This window comes from Mauremys mutica, chromosome 1 (genome assembly GCF_020497125.1).
Source record: "Mauremys mutica isolate MM-2020 ecotype Southern chromosome 1, ASM2049712v1, whole genome shotgun sequence".
NCBI classification, from domain to species: Eukaryota; Metazoa; Chordata; order Testudines; family Geoemydidae; genus Mauremys; species Mauremys mutica.
Genome location: NC_059072.1, coordinates 351,303,796 through 351,323,475, shown reverse-complemented (window position 1 = coordinate 351,323,475; position 19,680 = coordinate 351,303,796). Strand labels below are relative to the sequence as shown.

Genomic DNA, 19,680 nt, shown 5'->3' with positions numbered 1-19,680 from the left:
TTGGTAGAATACACAAATATGCAAATTTCATATACTTTCAAACTGTATATGTATAATGGTACTGTTCATGTTCTTGTAATTGCATTTTGTACAACTAGATACAATTGTTACTCATGTATCAACCAGTAATCAGAATGACATGATTTTAAAGTCTAATATTTGGTGGGAGTCTGTCAGGGCTGAAACCATTGCTTCATACTGTTGTAAAATATTAGTGCTATCTGTGATTATTCAAACTTAGAATTGTAAAGGTGTCGCAGTCATGTTGGAGTCGATGAGATTTTTTTTGTACTGTTCCTAAGGTTAAATTAATCAAATTCTGGAAGATGGCCAGAATAATTTCCATTCTCTGAATGTATCAGTGATGCCACAATTTTTTGTTAGGCTTGTAAAGCTCTGTTCCTCTGAAACAGCTCGCAAGACAGACATAAAATTTATAGAAAAAAGTATACCAAAGAGGCATTCAATTTGGTTTTCAAACTGTCAGCTAAGCAAATATATGTAGGAAGAACAATCAGTCACAGAGGGTTGGACCTAAATAGCCACTAGAGACCCCCCCCATACAAATTATGGTACCTGCATATAAATGCAATGTAAATAAACTGCCCTGAAATGTCCTGCTTGGCTTGCTTGTCGAAGTAGCCATCATCCTATGCCAGAACATAGTCCAAGGTTATCCCAAAGTGATTGCCTCCTTATTTAAAGATCACTTTCCTCGTATCAGTGTTGGTGTGAGATAAATAAGGATAGTTTGGGAAACCTTGATTTCTACTACTTAACATGTTTAGGAAGTTTCTATTACTGGTAATGCCATTTCAAATCCTGCAAGCCGAGAGGCAGAGGAACCCAGGAAACGAGCATCTCAGCACTTTAGGCATATTTTAAACTTCCTTTCTGGAGGTAGAATATTGATAAATGTAAATATGTTGCTTTGGAAAACCTATCCAGTAATTTAGTGAACTGGACTCGATGGGAGTAGTAGGTTGTTAAGTACTGGATAAAAAGGGAAATGATGGAAGTTAATAAGACTGGGACTTTTCAGCTTGGAAAAGAGACGACATGACTGGGTGTGGAGAAAGTAGATAAGGAAGTGTTGTTTACTCCTCATAACACAAGGACACCCAATGAAATTAATAGGCAGCAGGTTGAAAACAAACAAAAGGAAGTATTTTTTTCACACAACACACAGTCTGTGGAACTCTTTGCCAGAGGATGTTGTGAAGGCCAAGACCAGAACAGGGTTTAAAAAAGAACTAGGTAAGTTCATGGATGATATGTCCATCAATGGCCATATATGTTTGCCAGAAGCTGGGAACGAATGGGCGACGGGATGGATCACTTGATGCTTATCTGTTCTGTTCATTCCCTCTGGGGCACCTGGCATTGTCCACTGTCAGAAGACAGGATACTGGGCTAGATGGACCTTTTGGTCTGACCCAGTATGTCCATTCTTGCATTGAAGACTAGTGAGGTTTCTCTGAGTACAAGTCACCTCTTAAAATGAAGAGGAGGTGGGTTTGATAGGGCAGCAGTTCTCAACCAGGGGTCCAGGGCCCCCTGGGGGTCGCAAGCAGGTTTCAGGGGGTCCGCCAAGCAGGGCCGGCATTAGACTCACTTAGGCTCAGGACAGAAAGCTTGAGCCCCGCCACCTGCAGCTGAAGCCGTAGCCTGAGCAACCTAGCTTTGTGGAGCCCCCGTGGCATGTGGCCCTGGGTAATTGCCCTGCTTGCTACCGGCTAACGCTGGCCCTGGCTTTTATATGCACAAACACCATTGTTGTGGCACAGGTGGGGTATGGAGTTTTTATAGCACGTTAGGGGTGGGAGGTTCAGAAAAAAAGGTTGAGAACTCCCGTGAAAAGGGGAGACAGGGAAAATCCAGCGTGTGCAAAATATAGTCACAAACACCTCTTGGGTACAAATGAATTTTGGTGGTAAGGAAAGTAGAAGGGCGCATTGTGTTAATTCACACCACTCTAGGGCTGGTCGTTTGAAAATCCGAACCCCACTTCCATGAAAGAGGGAATTATTGAGCTCATTATGTAGAAACTGAGGCAGAGGGAAGTTAGGGAACTTGCCCAAGTAATGATTTGAATCAGTGGCAGAGTTGGGAGCTCCTAACTCCCATTTTCCTGTGCTAAAAGCAGTCAGTGCCCCTCTAAACGTAGTGACAGACCCCCAAGTAGTGTAACAGGATATCTCATTCTTAACTAATTCAATCTCTTGTTTGTCTTCATCCAAGAAAACAAACCCTTTTCTTCTCCCCCACCCCAGCTGGGCTAGGCAGATCTTCAATACCAAGGTGGTTTATCATGCGACACCTTACCGTGGAAACGTTTCCTTCTCACCTTGGTTTTAATTGTTGCTTTGATATATGTGGTGTGTACAGAAGGGCATTAAGTAGGAGCGGATGTGCATGGCAAATGCAAGGTCTCATATATATATTCAGCACAAAATCCTGGCTTTATCAAAGCCAATGGGGTAAACTCTCAATTGATTTCAATGGGGCTGTAGCATGATGGCTAAACTTTATCACTTTCCCCTTCCTGGGGGTTCACATCAGCCTCAGGATTTACCCGTGCAAAGCCAAATGGTGCAGATTTGTGTTGGTTGCTATGTGCTATAGGATGCATGGCCTTTGTTCAGTGCACTCATAGCAAGGCTGGAGGCGTGGGATGTTGTATAAGATCTCAGCACAGCAATTTAGCCACGTTACTTTAATTGCAATTAATGTTTGTAGAAGTTGCATCTGAAAAGCCTTCAGTTTTGCTCACTTTACCCTGATGCTGATAATTTTAGACGACAAATATTATTAGGATGGGATTTTGAAAGGGGTCTAGGGGAGTTAAGCACCCAAATGCCATTGATATTGATTTAGCACCCAACTCCCTTAGGCTTTCTTGAGAAGCCAAGCCTTACCTCCGTGTCAAGAACCAGGAATATCTAGTGGAAAAAATTACTGCAAGCAAAGGGGGTGATTAAATTATTCCAGCCCTTGTACTTCTGCACCCATTTTGTGCTGTGGAGCATAAAGCAAAAAGCCTTGTCACCAAATTAGAATCCAGGCTTGTGCATGATGAATTATAATCAAAATACTGTTACATAAGTGACACTAACCTTTAAGATAAAAAGGAGAGAGAAGTGGTAGAATCTCATGTGCTACCAAAATGCATACTCAGTTATTTGTGGTGGTTACATTGTTTGCTGTAATTAAAAAGCAAAGTCACAGTTCACAGGTGAAAAGAATATTCTGAAAACCGGTTAATAGTGTGGTCAGCGTTTAGAAAGAAATTATAGTAGCTGAGCCTGCCCATAAATTTTGGTATCCTGTCTTGTTAATTCTGGAGAGAGAGGACTAATTTGAATGTTCTCCTTTGTTAATTTACATCAGGTTTTGTTCCAAGTTAACTGAAAGGCATTTGAAGCAGAAGCATCTGTGAACTGTTAATGCTGTGGAATATAACCAGTGAGGAACACACAGAAATTATATTAGTTACGGACAGAACAGCTTTCTAATGCCGCTTCCTAAATGAACATCTTTGGGACGTTCTATTAGAATGGAACACCAAGTAGCTGGTTTTAAGATAATAAGCAAAACTGAATATTAATATAAAACTTTGTCCTCTAAGTCAAATGTTGCCTATTTCTCTCCACTAAATCATTTGCAAAATACTCTATATAAGGGTGGAAAAACAAATGCTGCCAGTGGGAACTTTGGATTTACAGGCACATGTATCTGAGTGCTTTGGACATGGAAAGGCCTACCGCAGGGGTAGTCAATAGGTAGACCGAGGCCCAAATCTGTCCTGCCAGATGCTTTTGAACTGACCACAAAAATCTTTGTATTTACTTATTATTATCAATATTGTTGTTTTTTGTATTTTTTCTAGAGCTTGTCTGTACCAAGAAATTTGGACTTTGACAAAAAATAGATTACCCCTGGCCTACAGACATAGGGTAGTATTGAGGTAGAGCTCTTCTTTGAGCATCCATGACATGGTGCATGGAGTCATATAGACACAACAATAATTGGCTAACTATGTACACAGCACCAACGGAAGTCGAATTCACAACAGTTGCCTTGACCTTGTGAGAAGGGGAAGCCCACCTAGTAAAGATACTTTGAGATCAGCTACAACATCGCTGGTTCATTCAGCTGCACGTCCACCAGCGTTATATACGCCATCATGTGCCAGCAATGCCCCTCTGCTATGTACATCAGCCAAACTGGACAGTCCCTACATAAAAGGATAAATGGACACCAGTCAGATATTAGGAATGGCAATATACAAAAACCTGTAGGAGAACACTTCAGTCTCCCTGGACACACAATAGCAGATGTAAAGGTAGCCCTCTTGCAACAAAAAAACTTCAGGATCAGACTTCAAAGAGAAACTGCTGAGCTTCAGTTCATCTGCAAATTTGACACCATCAGCTCAGGATTAAACTAAGACTGTGAATGGTTTGCCAGCTACAGAACCAGTTTCTCCTCCCTTTGTGTTCACACCTCAACTGCTAGAAGAGGGCCTCGCCTTCTCTGATTGAACTAACCTCGTTATCTCCAGACTGATTCTTGTCTGCATATTTATACCTGCCTCTGGAAACTTCCATTACATGCGTCTGACGAAGTGGGTATTCACCCACGAAAGCTTATGCGCCAATACATCTGTTAGTCTTTAAGGTGCCACAGGACTCATTGTTGCTTTTTGAGATTATATAGTATTTCCAAAGGAAGGACCGCAAAGCACTTGACAACTGTAGTGAACAAAACTTTCAAGCACCCCTGAGAGACGAGTATTATCCCCATCTTACACGTGGAGAAATTGTGTCCCAGAATAATAGTGTCTTTCCCCGCACAGGAAGCCGGTGGCAAATCTGGGAGTAGAACCCAGGTCTCTTTGATTCTGAGACCTGTGCTTTAGCCATTAGGCCATTCCTCTTTCTTGACATCAACAGAGTGAGCATGTGTGAAGTATTTCAACCAGCAGAGGTTAGATTTTCATTCATTGCAAACACCTCTGCAGAGCTGAGGGGATTCATTCTCTATGCATCAAAAAAGAACTCAAACTAGACTTCGTCTACAGAGAATTCTCGCACCGATTTAACTAAATCAGTAGAAAAGCTAATTTTACTTAAATTGTTGCAACCATCACATGTGGAAGTAATTATGCCAGGCTAAAGATATTTATACGGGCATAGATGTTTAAATTTACCAAGACTAGTTATATCAGAATAAAGCTGTTTATATCAGCACAGCTGCATCCACACTAGAGAACTAAATCTGCTTTTCTACTAGTTTTTAGATTGGTACAGAAACTATGTATAGACAAAGCATGAGTCTTTATCAGTTCTGAGCATTGGAATCCTTGCAGTGTAGGCCCCTGCTAATGTTAATTTCCTTTGTCTCCACAGTGGGAGCGCCTCTGGTTCCTAATCCTCACCTTCACTTTCTTCCTGACGCTGATCTGGTTTTATTTTTGGTGGGAAGTTCACAATGACTACAATGAAATCAACTGGTAAGTAGAGCATTTCTGGTGGGGGCAACACATGCAGATTTGTATGTTTTTGAAGTGAACCAGGTCTCGTGTGTGTGGGTTTTTTGTTTGTTTTTATTTAAGGAACTACTTATAACATTCATGATACGTTTGGGTTCCTTTGGAATTTGTAACTGTAGTAAATGGGTGTTGGGGTCTGTATTAAGTGAGAGTTTCTTCTGGCTGTCTACGTCAGTGGTTCTCAAACTTATTTGATCAGACCCCCCTTCTTGGGCAGGAGGTTTAAAACAAATTAAAGGAAGTGCTTCTTCACACAGCGCACAGTCAATCTGTGGAACTCCTTGCCTGAGGAGGTTGTGAAGGCTAGGACTATAATAGGGTTTAAAAGAGAACTAGATACATTCATGGAGATTAAGTCCATTAATGGCTATTAGCCAGGATGGGTAAGGAATGGTGTCCCTAGCCTCTGTTTGTCAGAGGGTGCAGATGGATGGCAGGAGAGAGATCACTTGATCATTACCTGTTAGGTTCACTCCCCCTGGGGCACCTGGCATTGGCCACTGTCAGCAGACAGGATACTGGGCTGGATGGGCCTTTGGTCTGACCCAGTATGGCCTTTCTTATGTTCTTTGTTTCTGCCATAGTTTATGCCCTCCTTCCCCCGCCACACAAGTCCATATGCCAATTAAAACAAAACCAACACACAACCTTCACTAGATACTAAAAACTGATTGAAACAGAGCCAACGACCCATTGTCATAAGAGCAAAAACAAAACTGCAATGGTGGTCGATGCTTACAATGAAATGTGCACACCTCATGGCAAACGGATTCCCGTACAGATGGCAACGATTTTGTATAATGCTATGGAAACGTAACCAAAATCAATTAAAATGCACAGCGCCATCTGAGCACTTGCTGTGTCTGGAGGAATCAGCATGGCTAGTTATTCGTTGCTGTGGGTAAAATGTGCACAGTAAGGGGTGTGTGTGGTTTTTTTTTCCTTGTCACTCCCCCACCCTCACCCCCATACATTCTCCATCCCGCCCTCAGGGGGGCCCGCCTCCCAATTTGAGAACCTCTGGTCTACATTGGTAAATGTATTGATATATACTTGATTTATATTATTTAGCCACTATCCGTGGGCTGTGCAGCGTTCCAGATTGGGTATGCTCCATGGTAAACATGGAGAAAACAGGTGGAACTCAAGTTGTTGAAGCGAGTTTGTGTCTCTAGTTAGTAATTGTATTTAACAAATTCCTGTTGTGTAAGAAGGGATTGTAACGTCATATCCTGTTGATCCTTGTCAATTGTTTGCTTCCATAAGACCATCAGACCCCAGATTGAATCTACGTTGGCTATTCTAGTTGTAGTGATGTTTTTTATTCTAGTTTTGGCTTTTATTTTTCAAATTGATCCTCCCAAATGTGAAAAATTCAAACTGAACCGTAAAAGGAGTGGGACTTGTTTGTCTAGGTTCAAACTCCTCTCCCCACTGTAAAGGCTAAAGGAGGCAACCAAACAAAAATACTTGTTTATACACAAAACCAGCTTACTCTGATTCATTTCAATTTTTTTACCCCTAGTTGAAAACCTTCCCCAGAGGCCCTACTCTGCCTCTTCCCCCAAGACTCCGCCCCCATTCACACGCCTTCTCCCCCCCCACACACTCCCCAATCGCTTGCTGCTCTCCCCGTCCCCATCCTGGGCCGGGAGGGACTTGCCTCGGAGCAGGGCTGGGAGCTGCAGCTGCCCAATGCAGGTAGGAGGTGGCCTCAGCTGAGCAGCGGCTGGTGCGGGTGATGACCCGGTGCCTCCCCCACCTGCAGTGACCTGACTTTGGGTGTCCAGTCAGGAGCGGTGTCCGGATACTGTCAGGTCGCCTTTTCGACCACTTTCTGGTCAAAAACCAGGCACCTGGCTGTTGAGAATATTTTGCTAGCTTGGCAGTTGGTAGTGTGGGAAGCTAAGATGTTTAGGTTTTTAGGATGGGTTAATTAGGCTTTGAGCTTTGTTTTGAGAAGTTGGCCTTGGCTAGTTCTATGAAGTTACAGCTGCGGGTGTGTTAAATTTGTTAACCAATTAGCAACTGCTTGCTTGCCTGCTTTAAGAGTATAAAGAGCATGCTGGAAATGAATAAAGTACTCTCTGCTTATGATCACATGGGTTGTCAGACTCTGTCCCTGCTCCTCTGCGATGCAACAAATGGTGACCCCGACGTGATTGAATGAGGACAGTGTTGGTGGCCTGAACTGAAAAGAAGAAAAGGAGGCGCACCTGAGTCTCAGTGTCGAGCGGCTAGGAGCCGCAGGGCGTCCGAAAAGAGGGGCGCACCTGAGCTCAGTGTTGAGCGGCGGCCGCAGGGCGTCCGAAAAGAAGGGCACACCTGAGTTCAGTGTCGAGCGGCCAGGAGCCGCAGGGCGTCCGAAAAGAGGGGCGCACCTGAGCTCAGTGTCGAGCGGCAAGCCGCAGGGCGTCTGAAAAGGGAGGCACACCCCAGCCCAGAGGTGAGCAGCTAACATGGGAACCGCTGCATCAGCGGAAGAAAGGACGGTGCATGAATATTTGATGCGCATCGCGGAGCGGCAGGGAGAGAAGCTCCCCTCTGATAAGTTATCCCGTCTGCTGCGGTGGGGACGGAGAAGGGGACTTTCTGTTCAACCAAGTACAATTTTTGATAAAACTGTTTGGGAGCGGCTAGGCTCCGAGCTTTGGAAGTCGGTGGCTCGGGGCGATAAGGAGGCCTTCTCCCTGAGTCCAGTATGGAATAAGGCGAAGGAGATAGTAGAAACTCTCGCGGCCGAGGCAGGAGTGCAGGCGGCCCTTTCTGAGCTTTGCCGCCCAACGCCCGGAATGCCTTCTGTGTTGCCGGTTGGAGCCAGAGAGTTTTTCGGTGGTGAGGACACGGTGATACCTTTGGCTTCCAACCCCTACCCTATGGATGATGTTGCCCCTGCTACGGCCCCACTACCCTCCAATGTGGCTATCGGCCCCGACATGATTGATCCTGCTACGGTCCCGTTACCCCCCGATACGCCCGAGCCTATGGAGACAGCCTTGCCGTATGCACCCCCTCCAAAGCCATGCCGTGTCCACGGGGCCTGGGGGTGCCACGATTGCGGGGGGACAGAAGAGGCTCGGGTGGAACATGTGCCATCGAACCCATATCCCGATTTGACTAAGTTTACTCAGTTTACTCAGTTTGATGCCTTCTATAAAGAGATGGAGCGCCAGGGTCGACAGCTGCAGCATATATGTGACAAGTTGGACCAATTGGAAGGTTTCCCACCTGGATCATCGCGATCGCATTTTCACAAGTGCTTTCATTCGACTCGCCCCCCCGCCCCGCCTGGCCCCGGGGACCCTCCAACTGGAGACCCTCCGGATCCGGTACAGCGCTGGCATGGAGTTTTAAGAGAAGCCATCCTTGAAGGTCTAACACCTGAGGCCTTTCCGGTGATTACGCCAGACCCTCAACACCCTAATCATAGACGGTGGGCCCCTTTGGACTGGAAGTTGATCCGTGAGGCACAGAAATCGATCATGGCTTATGGACTAGATAATCCGTATGTACAGTCTATCATTGAACAGATATTTGTTGGCCAAGCAATGTGTCCGTACGATGCGATTAAGCTAGCTGACATGCTTCTTACACCTACACAGAAACTGTTGTGGAAAGATGATTGGGCTAAGAGAGTTGACTTGGCTCTTGTCCGCAATTTGGATTTACCGGATGATGATCCTCGGCGCCTGGCCACTGCTGATATGTTTTTGGGAGCCGGTCGCTTTGTTGACCCGCACTTGCAAGCTCGCCTTGAGCCCCGGATCCTGCAGCAATCACAGGAACTAGCTTTGGCTGCCTTTAAAGCGGTGCCCCAGATGGGAAAGCCGGTCCCTCCCTATGCTAAAATTACACAAGGCCCATCGGAACCGTATTCCACCTTTTTGGATCGCCTTCGAGAGGCTATTGATAGATCTCCCAATCTGACGCCAGAAGCCAGAACTGCAGTTGGACTTGATCTTGCCACCCAGAATGCAAATCCCACTTGCCGCCGTATATTAGCCACCTTGCCCAAGACTGCGACCCTGATGGAAATGATTGAGGCATGTGGTAGGGCCGCTATGCTTGAGGAGACGGATAAGGCGGCAATTCATGCTAAGGCACAGGCCTCTGCACTGGCCGTGGCGTTACAACCCCTGCTCGGGGGACAGCGGGGGGCTAGAAGACCGACCCGGCCAGCCGGCCCCTGTTTTGGTTGTGGAAAACCCGGGCATTTCCGGCGGAACTGCCCTATGCAAAATGGGCAGCGGGCCTCTGATGTGTCACCCGAAGCTGCAACTGGCGCTTGCACACGATGTGATAAGTTTGGACATCGCGCCGCCGACTGTTGGGCGCGTTACACGAAGGATGGAACACCGCTGCCGGGAAATGGATCACGGAGCGCCCCTCGGAGGAGCGCGACGACACAAGTGCCTCCACCCGCCAACCCGGCTGCCTGGAACACCTCACCGGAGCAACCCGTGGCAGTGCCGGAGTGGACTTGGCCACAGCGACAGATGTAGTTTTAGAGACTGACGAGGTTCAAGTTCTTCCTTCCAACACCGATGGTCCATTAGGATTTGGCCTGAGTGCCCTTTTGATTGGCCGTTCGTCAACATCGAAACAAGGTATTTTTGTTTTGCCTGGCCTTATTGATGCCGACCATACGGGGAATATTGGGATAATGGTACGCGCCCTTTGTCCCCCTGTGACTATAACTGCTGGTACACGTCTTGCTCAGTTAATACCTTTCAAGGGATGTGTGCCCCGACCGACCCCGATTGACCGCGGGTCTCGAGGGTTTGGATCCACTGGCCCTCCCCAAACTGCCTTTGCTATGCACATTACTTCGCGCAAGCCCACCCGAACCGCTCGGCTTCAGGGATCCGATGGGCGGCAAATCACTCAGGAAGCTTTTATTGGGGATGCAATGCAGAGTGGGGTAACTGAGGCACCTGGGACGACAGAGGTAGAAGATACTGTGTTTACCTTGGAATTAGAGCACACTGAAGCGGTTGCAGCTGAGGCCCCCATGCAGAATGATGTAGGAGATGCGCCATCTAACCTAGTATCAGAATGCCCAGGGGCAGTTGTAAATGGGGCCCCTCTACAGAGCGACATGTGTCCTCAAGAACTGCCTGTGTGTGGAAAGGGAGACGAAGAGGAGCAAGGGAATTTAGCTGTGCAGCTGGCAGATACTGGCTCACCCATTTTTAGTATTGAAAGCTCTGGGGCTCAAAAAACATTTGTGCCTGTTACAGCTGCAGCAATTGAAGAACAAATCATTGCAGAAACTGTAACATCTATGGAAACCTCAGCTGAAACTTTAAAGCCTTTAGAAGCAGTGCCTGGAAAACTATTTCCTGAACTAGTCCAAGATATTACCACTGCTCATTCGGGATCTGAGGCTGCAAGCAGTAGGACTGAAGAAACTGCAACAGTGTCAGTATCAGAGATGACTGCTGCAGTGGTGGATGGAATGACTGAGAAAGCAACAAGATGTACACAACCTGGGCCCCTGGAGGACAACTGCTTGTTAGCTGTGCCAGGATCCTTTTTGTTTGATCCTCCCTGAATGATTTAATTGATTGAGATAATTTTTGCTTTGCCTGAATGTATAGGATGATGTCCTGCTAATTTCCCCCGTAGAACTTGAACCACGATGGTGGTGGAACAGGAGAAAGAACACTTACATTATTGATATTGCCAATGTCTAGAAATTCCTGACTAAAAAGACATTGAGAACTGACCCTGGTAAAGAAGCAAAGAATTGCACACTGGCAGGAAAAAATTTGGGACTCCTGCTAAAAACTGTGGTATTGATTGGATTTTGGGGTTTATTTTGCAGGCTGCGCCCTGTGTTGTGGAATTTTTTTTTAGCATGTATTGCCCTCCCTAATTGGATTGTAAATGATATTACCCCTCCCCATTACTAACCCCTGTTTTTTAGAGCCTATTTGTTTTTTGTTTTTGAAGTTTGAGAAAGCTCGGCCTAAAGGTTTGTTGAGTATTCTTAAAGCGGGGAGTTGTAGGCATAAATCTAGGAAATTTGGGAGAATGGCTTTGAATTTATGTGACCCAAAATACCTTTATGTAAAGTGCTTTGGATCGGGCCCAGGCAGGCACGCAATAGATAGAGAACTTGAAGAAGAAAAAAGGATCGGGCCCAGGCGGCGGGCAACAGACAACAAGCTTGGAATACTGGTTGATAACCTTGAGGGTGTAGTTGATAGAAAAGGTAATTAATTACTAGCGAGTGATGTTAGGCAGAGTACAAAGTTAACTCTGTGGTTGCTGGAGGGAATAGCAGTTGAATTTAGAAGTAAGTTAGGATGCAATTGTATTACTGTAAATGATTTAATTGATGATGTAATTTTCCCTTTTTGCCTGATGGTACTAAGGGTATTTGTATATTGTATGTAATGATTGATTGCCCAGTAGGGGTAGTTTTGTTTTGTTTTTTAGATATTAAGAAAATTGGTGTTAGCTGCATAGCATTTTATGTACCATGCATTTATTTACAGAGTTAAATTTATGTTATGTGTTTTTTGTTTTGTTTTGTGGTGTTTGTTTGTTTGTTTTTTTCTGGCCAGGATTGTTTTTTGTGTTTTATGTTGTGTTTTTTCTAGGACCCCCCCCCTCCCTCAGTGTCAGTTTGATCGCCTGACATCTGAGGGATAATTTGGTAATAGAGTTTGCCACAAGTTGGTGTGCTATTGAGTAGGGGGGAATCCTGTAGAATTTACACCATTTATTTGTTGTGCTTTGTTTTTGTTTGGTGTTGTTGGGGTTATGTTAAGTATTGCATGGTTATATAGGTTGGCTTTATAAAGTTTTAATTTTGGTTTGTGATAGATTGTGGTGTTATGTTGTTATAAGTTGGAAATATTTTGCTAATGTTTTTATCCCTTTTTTTTTCCCTCCTTTTTGATTTTGGGTGGAGGGGGGAGGTGTTGAGAATATTTTGCTAGCTTGGCAGTTGGTAGTGTGGGAAGCTAAGATGTTTAGGTTTTTAGGATGGGTTAATTAGGCTTTGAGCTTTGTTTTGAGAAGTTGGCCTTGGCTAGTTCTATGAAGTTACAGCTGCGGGTGTGTTAAATTTGTTAACCAATTAGCAACTGCTTGCTTGCCTGCTTTAAGAGTATAAAGAGCATGCTGGAAATGAATAAAGTACTCTCTGCTTATGATCACATGGGTTGTCAGACTCTGTCCCTGCTCCTCTGCGATGCAACACCTGGCCACCCTACATCTAACCTATTCTTTCTGCTCCGGGGAAGTTTTAAGATCCTGTCAGTCAAAAGCCTGACGTAGGCCTAACTATGGAGCCACTATCAGTGCGTCCACAATACATACCTGCCTGTCACTCCCATCTCCCTATTGTTCTGATGTAGTGCATTGTTCTGGGTGCTCCATTCTGATAGGTACAATCAGAGGAAGTCAGTGTACGTGTATATTAAATATGTGCACAATTCTTAAAAACCTATTTAGTGGATTTGCTTGCTCTGTCTTATTACCAAAGGTGCTGGATCCTGATGATTTCTCTTTGGGAGAAAAGAGATACAGCGATGCTTCTTTATTAAGAAAAATATTTCTTTCCATATACCTTATTTCATATTTTTATAATATATATTGCACACAGTAATAAACTGTGTTAAAAGAATGAAGCTAATTCACCCCCCACAACCGCTGTGCATCTGTATTATGGTACAGTCTTTAACTGCACGGCCTCGCAGTACTTTTTCCACAGGGCCCCTCCTTCATTCAGTGCACAGGATGGACGGTGCTCAATTTAATGGGCAGCTGTGCAATACTTTGTTTTATCCTCATTGTTAAATGTGTGGCCCCAGGCCTTGTTTACTGCACATTATTCAACCCCTGCTCTGAAGACAAAATTAGAAAATCCCAGGAGGAAATTACTGTGGTGCTCATCATTTATAGCAGGGGTCTCAAACATGCGGCCCGCGGGCCGCATGCGGCCCGCAGAGCTCTTCCCTGCGGCCCGCGGAGCTCCCCAGGGGCCCCCAAGAGAAAAGCGGAGGCTCCCGCCTCCGCCCCTCTCCTGGAGCCTCGGCGCATAGAGCGCCGAGTCTCCGTCCGAGCGCCTGAGCCCCGCCCCGATCCGAGCCGCGTGGGGAGGGGGCGGGGCTGGGAGCTCTGGGCTGAGCGCTGCGCTCGGCGTGGAGCTCCCAGCCCCGCCCCCTCACCACGCGGCTCTGAGCGGGACCGCCGGAGACGCGCTCGGGTAAGGGGGGGGGGGAAAGCGGGACGGGCCGGGCCGGGGGAAGGGAAGCGGGACCCGCCGGGGCCGGGCTGGGGGGGGGGGGAAGGGAAGCGCTCAGGGCTGGGGCAGAGGATTAGGGTGCGGGGGGATGAGGGGTTCATGATGTGGGGGCGCTCAGGGCTGGGGCAGAGGATTAGGGTGTGGGGGGATGAGGGCTCTGGCTGGGGCTGAGGATTAGGGTGCAGGGTCCTAGTGCCTGCCCTCCGCCAGTACTGGCAAGGCAGGCTTCCCTTACCCTGAGCCTCTCCAACCCCAAACCCTCAGCCCCAGCCAGAGCCCTCATTCCCCCCGCACCCTAATCCTCAGCCCCAGCCCTGAGCACCCCCACATCATGAACCCCTCATCCCCCTGCACCCTAATCCTCAGCCCCAGCCAGAGCCCTCATCCCCCCACACCCTAATCCTCTGCCCCAGCCCTGAGCGCCCCCACATCATGAACCCCTCATCCCCCCGCACCCTAATCCTCTGCCCCAGCCCTGAGCGCCCCCACATCATGAACCCCTCATCCACAGCCCTCACCCCACACTCCAAACCTCTTCCCTAGCCCTGAGCCCCCTCGCATCATGAACCCCTCATCCACAGCCCTCACCCCACAGCCCAACCCTCTTCCCTAGCCCTGAGCCCCCTCGCATCATGAACCCCTCATCCACAGCCCTCACCCCACAGCCCAACCCTCTTCCCTAGCCCTGAGCCCCCTCCTGCATCATGTACCCCTCGCCCTCAGCCCCACAGCCCTCACCCCTGCACTCCCTCCTATCCCCAAACTCCGTCCCAAAGCCTGCACCCCCACCCCCTGCCACAGCCTGGAGCCTGCATCGAGCACAGAGCCTGCATCCAGACCCCCTCCCCCACCCAAACTCCCTCCCAGAGCCTTAGGCAGTAAATCTAAGTGCGTGTTTTGTCCTTTGAGTGAGGTGCATTACTGAGTGTATATATTTATTAAAACTGCGCGCGCTTAGGGGAGGAGGTGGAGAAGAGACAGGGCAGGGGCGGGGCCTCATGGAAGGGGTGGATTGGGGGTGGGGCCAGGGGCAGCAAGGGGGCGTGTCAGTGATGCGGCCCTCGGGCCAATGCACTAGTCCTCATGCGGCCCTCGGGGTCATTTGAGTTTGAGACCCCTGATTTATAGTATCCGAATGCTTCACAAACATTCATGAATTTATCTTCACAGCCGCCCCTGTGAAGTGAGGGAGTGTGAGCCTCATTTTGCAGGTGGGGAGCTGAGTTACAGTGAGACTAAGGTCAAAAGTATCCATTAATTTTGGGTGCCCAATATGAGATACCTAGGACCTGATTCTACAGAGTACTTAGCATTATATAGTGCTAACTATGTTCAAGTACGGCTCCCAGGGACTGCAGCAGCAGCAGCTCCGAGTTCTCAGCACTTCCGCACATCAGATGCCAGAGTCTCAAGCCAGGCACCCAGAAAATGAGCCGCTCCCAAGTAGGGACCACTGGGGAAAGTTAAGTTGCAGTGACTTACCCAGCGTCACACGGGAACACTTGGGCAGAGGCAGCGGGTAGGATCCAGTTCTCCAGGAACGCATTCAACTGCCTTAACCATGAAAGCGCCCTTTCTCTTCCGGCAGTCCCCACTATCTCAGTCCAAGTTCCAATTTACCACCCCACCCCCAGCTTCTCCTCTAATCTGTCTCTTCTCTCCCCCCTGCCACCATTGTGATTCTCATCCAATCTCAGTCACCTCCCCCACCTTCCCCAGCTCCTTTCCTCAGTCTCTTAGCCCCACCAGTCCCAGCTCCTTGTCAGAGCGCTCTCCTCCCCCATTTCTTCCATGCAGACAGGGGCTTAGTCCCAGTTTCCTTGTCCAGCCAGTCCCACGTTCCCTCAAGCTTATCATCGGATCTCAGGTGTTCCTTCCCAGCCAACTTTCTCCTCTTCCCCTCCCCAGCTCCCAGTCTCTCCCCCTCATCCATGGCTCCCGTTCCCGGCTCCCTTCTCCAACTCCCGCTCAGTTTCTTTCCCTTTTCCAGTCCTCAGTTTCGGTAGGTTCCTTGTCCCAGCCTAGTCCTTTTCCCCTCTTCCTAGTCCGCGTGTTGTCCCCTCTGCATTCAGATCGGATGGCTTCCTTCTCCATGCAGCCAGGGCATTGAGAGCGCAGGAGAGAGCTGCTCCTTGCTTTTAGAAGCAGCAAAGAATCCTGTGGCACCTTATAAACTAACAGACGTTTTGCAGCGTGAGCTTTTGTGGGTGAATACCCACTTCTTCGGATTCACCCACGAAAGCTCATGCTGCAAAACGTCTGTTAGTCTATAAGGTGCCACAGGATTTTTTGCTGCTTCTACAGAACCAGACTAACACGGCTACCCCTCTGATACTTGACTTCTTGCTTTTAGTTCTGGTACCCGGCCCCACGCTGGCCTGGGCAGCCATTAAAGTAAAAGTTCTTCCGAGTCCCTGTAGCCTGGGCAGGAGTATGCGCTGTTTCTCTGTGGGGATGGCACCTGCACAGTCAGGTCAGCACTAGGTTCTGTGTGGGGATGGAACGTGGTGATTGAGGCTGGACTTTTCAGAGATTTTACCTGCCAAGTTATAAGCAACTAAAAGAAGGTTTTTTCATGGAAAGTTCAGGCAACTTTACTCAGCCCACCTATAATAAAATTGAATTTCTTGCAATATATCTTAGCAATTTTCTAAAACGCTTTAGAGCAAAGCCCAAGCTACTGTCAGCTAAATCACTTCAGCAATCATCTTCCTGTCAAAGACAGTGTGCAAATTCTATTAAAAATGGAACCGGTAGTTGATCCCATAAATAAACTGCCTGTTAGGATGCTGAAGTTATTGAATGAGTGTTCAAAAAATCTAATGATGGTAGCGATTTTCTGCCAGAAATGACTAATACAAGACAGGGCTGTCTCTAAACAAGTTCATGTTTTCAGCAGTGAGATTAACATAGTGCTCCTGAGGATGTGTTTGGGGGTAGCTTGTATCCTGTCAGCTCACTTGACAGTTTTATTGAGCATGGCCTGTCCATCCTCATAGACATTTAGAGTGGAACATGTTTATTTGGGATGTCTTATGTCCTGGAATAATTTGATGTTGCAGGCTGGGGAGAATAACTTAAAATGCCGAAGAGAAATTCAGTCTCAGAGGGCGGCACCTGGGGAGTTTTGTTGAAATGTCACTCATGGCACTTCGTTTTCCTTCTCGTGTTTTTCCTCTTCATGGTTTCTCCTCGTTGCTTACTTACCACGCTGACACGTGTTGTTTCTGTGTGCTCCCCCATCTATCTGTATCTGCCTCTCTTTCATCTTAGATTGCGAGCTGTTTGGGGGCAAAGACCATCTGTTTGGTCTGCACTTTCACAGTGCCTCACCCTATGGGGTCCTGGTCTGTGACTAAGGCTCCCATGTGCTGTCACAATATAAATAATACAAATTAACTGGGTCCAAATGTTCAGCAAATACTTGTGTGCGGCTGATGTTCTAATTTTTTTTTATTATTTTTGTTTTACCTGAGGGAAAAGTGCAAGGGTTTAAATTCCCCTCAAGATCCCCAATATCTTTTTTTCTGTCATTCCATATCAAACGCACATTTTTTTTCTCACTGTTTTCTTGTAAGCCCCGATGCCATAACCCCAGTTTCTCTGGGTATGTCTACACGGTGCAACTCTTCCCCCACCCTCCTGCCCCCCAGGTCACCCTATGAAAAAAGCAGCAGTGAGTCTCAGAGCCCAGGTCAACTGACTCTGGCTCAAGGGGCTCATGCTGTGGGACTAAAAATAGCAGTGTAGACATTTGAGCTTTGGTTGGAGCCTAAGCTCTGAACCCTGGTTAGTCCAAACCTCTACGCTGCCATTTTTAGCTCTGCAGCAATCAGCTGACCTGGGTTCTGAGACTTGCTGCCTGGGAGTGGGGGGAGTGTTTTTTGTGTGGACGCACTTAGAGAACTGGCCAGGGCTTCTTTCAGCACTGCTTTTGCTTGTCATAGCAAAGGAATGTAAAGTGAATACTTCAGACTTCTTTCAAAGCCATCCTGGACATTTCTACAGCTTTTTTTTAATCTGCTGACCTGTTAAAGACAATGAAGCCACATGAGTATAGCCCAGGTAAAATGTTTGCAGCAAAGCCCTAACTGCACACAACTCACTTGGTTTCAGATTCACAATGCAATTTGAAACCAAAGTGGAGCAGGGTTGCCAAGGTGATGAGCAAACCTGGACTGCTGGAAAATTTTGCCAGGTCTCTGAAAGAAACCAGGAGAAATCCAAACTGTGTGATCCAAACAAAGCTCTGCAAAGATCAGTTGCTGAGTTTCCTTTGAAGTACCCTAATGAGGAAGGCAATATTACATCTATAAAGCGGCTGGATAAATTGAAGCGTAATGCTTAAGTGACTTGCCTAAACTCACCCATTGTCTCATTGGCAGAGTTTGGAATAGATCCCTTAAGTCCTGGCTCAAACCATTAGACAACACTGCTTCCCTAGCACGTTATTTTCCCTTCTAGCATTAGTCTGTAGATCCCAATGAAGGATCCTGACCCCTCTGGAGTGTCACCGCTGCAGGTGGCTCCAACTCTGTATGGGTGAATGTGCCTAGCTGCTTTGCACTGCCTGCAGGCCTTCTGGCAGCTGAAGTGTACTGGACACTAGCCAGCAGGGTATGAGTTATGGCACTTTCTAGTTTGTAATGGTGCCAGCTAGTGCATCATGTCGTTCAATCTCCTAGTTTATTCCATTATAAAATCCAAAAGGAATTACTTTTTTAATGAAGCAAAAGCCCTAGAGGAGGATTGGGAAAGAAGGCCTCATTTGAATCTAGATCACAGATGGAGATAGCTCATGCTAGGCCTGCGGAGAGATAAGTGAACATCGCGCTTAGGCCGAAATGTTCAAAAGTGGCTGATGACTTTGGATGCTTGGAGTTTTGGGTACCCAACTTGTGATGCCGAGCACACACAGTTCTGTTGACTTAGTTATGAGCGCTCCGCTTGTCTCACCAAAAACTGGAGCACCCCAAAATCACGGACCATGTTTGAAAAATGTGGGCATGGCCCGGTCTAGAAGTCTGAATGGGTCTGGGAGCCAGGAACTCCCGAGTCTTACTCCCAGCACTGACACTGCTTCCTCCTGTCATCAGGAGCATTACTGTCTCTCTGTTTCTGTATTATCATCAGTAAAATAGAGATAATATTTCATAGGGTAGATCAGGATTAGTAGTAGGGTTAATTTAAATTAACAGCAAAACTTGCAACTGAGAAAACCGACAATTTATCCCATATCCATGTGCTGATATGATAGACGTACCTGCCCTTCATCTGTCTCTGTATCTGGGTTGTGGGAAGGATTGTCTCTGTGTGTGTTTGCAGCGCTTAGCCCAATGGAGCCTCAATCCTTTTGGTGGCATCTGAAGACATCAGTAATAGACTGCTGTGTCCCACAGTACAACCTCTGCGCTAATGGGGCCTGAGTGTCAGACAGCTGCTAATGCAATCCTAAAACATAGTCCATGGTTTCCTTCTCCTTGCAGCTGTACACTTATCCTGGAGTTAATCTACTGACGGTTTGTATTACTGAGGAGCACAACAAGCAATTCTGTTGAGCCTGGGACAAGCAGTTTTTCTGATTGTGTGCCCTCTTCTTTTGCAAATGCGCCAATTTGAATGCTTTTGACAGGAAACCGCAATGACGTATTGAAGGCATATGGTGGTCTCACCTCGTAACAGGCATTGGACCCACTCCAATGCGCTCCAGTGCTTCCAGTGTCTTCCCAAGTGACTCAGTGCTGTCTCAGGTGGCTTGGCCATCTGCTCCATATGCCGGAATCCCACCTTGCCATGTTTGCGTGTTTGATCCAACAAGGGTTGGATGGAGAAGACCTCATGGACAGCTTTGCACATGCTGGAGGGA

General features: G+C 47.1%; 1 protein-coding gene across 6 annotated transcripts in view; it reads left to right on the top strand.

Annotated features, from left to right (window-relative positions):
- Positions 1 to 19,680, top strand: part of GDPD5 (glycerophosphodiester phosphodiesterase domain containing 5) — a 329,762-nt gene that overhangs the window by 217,373 nt on the left and 92,709 nt on the right. For all 6 annotated transcript variants that reach the window (XM_045021717.1, XM_045021742.1, XM_045021737.1 and 3 more), the window contains one exon: positions 5,412 to 5,515. In XM_045021717.1, the coding sequence (XP_044877652.1) occupies positions 5,412 to 5,515 (104 nt within the window). The remainder of the gene's footprint in view (positions 1 to 5,411; positions 5,516 to 19,680) is intronic.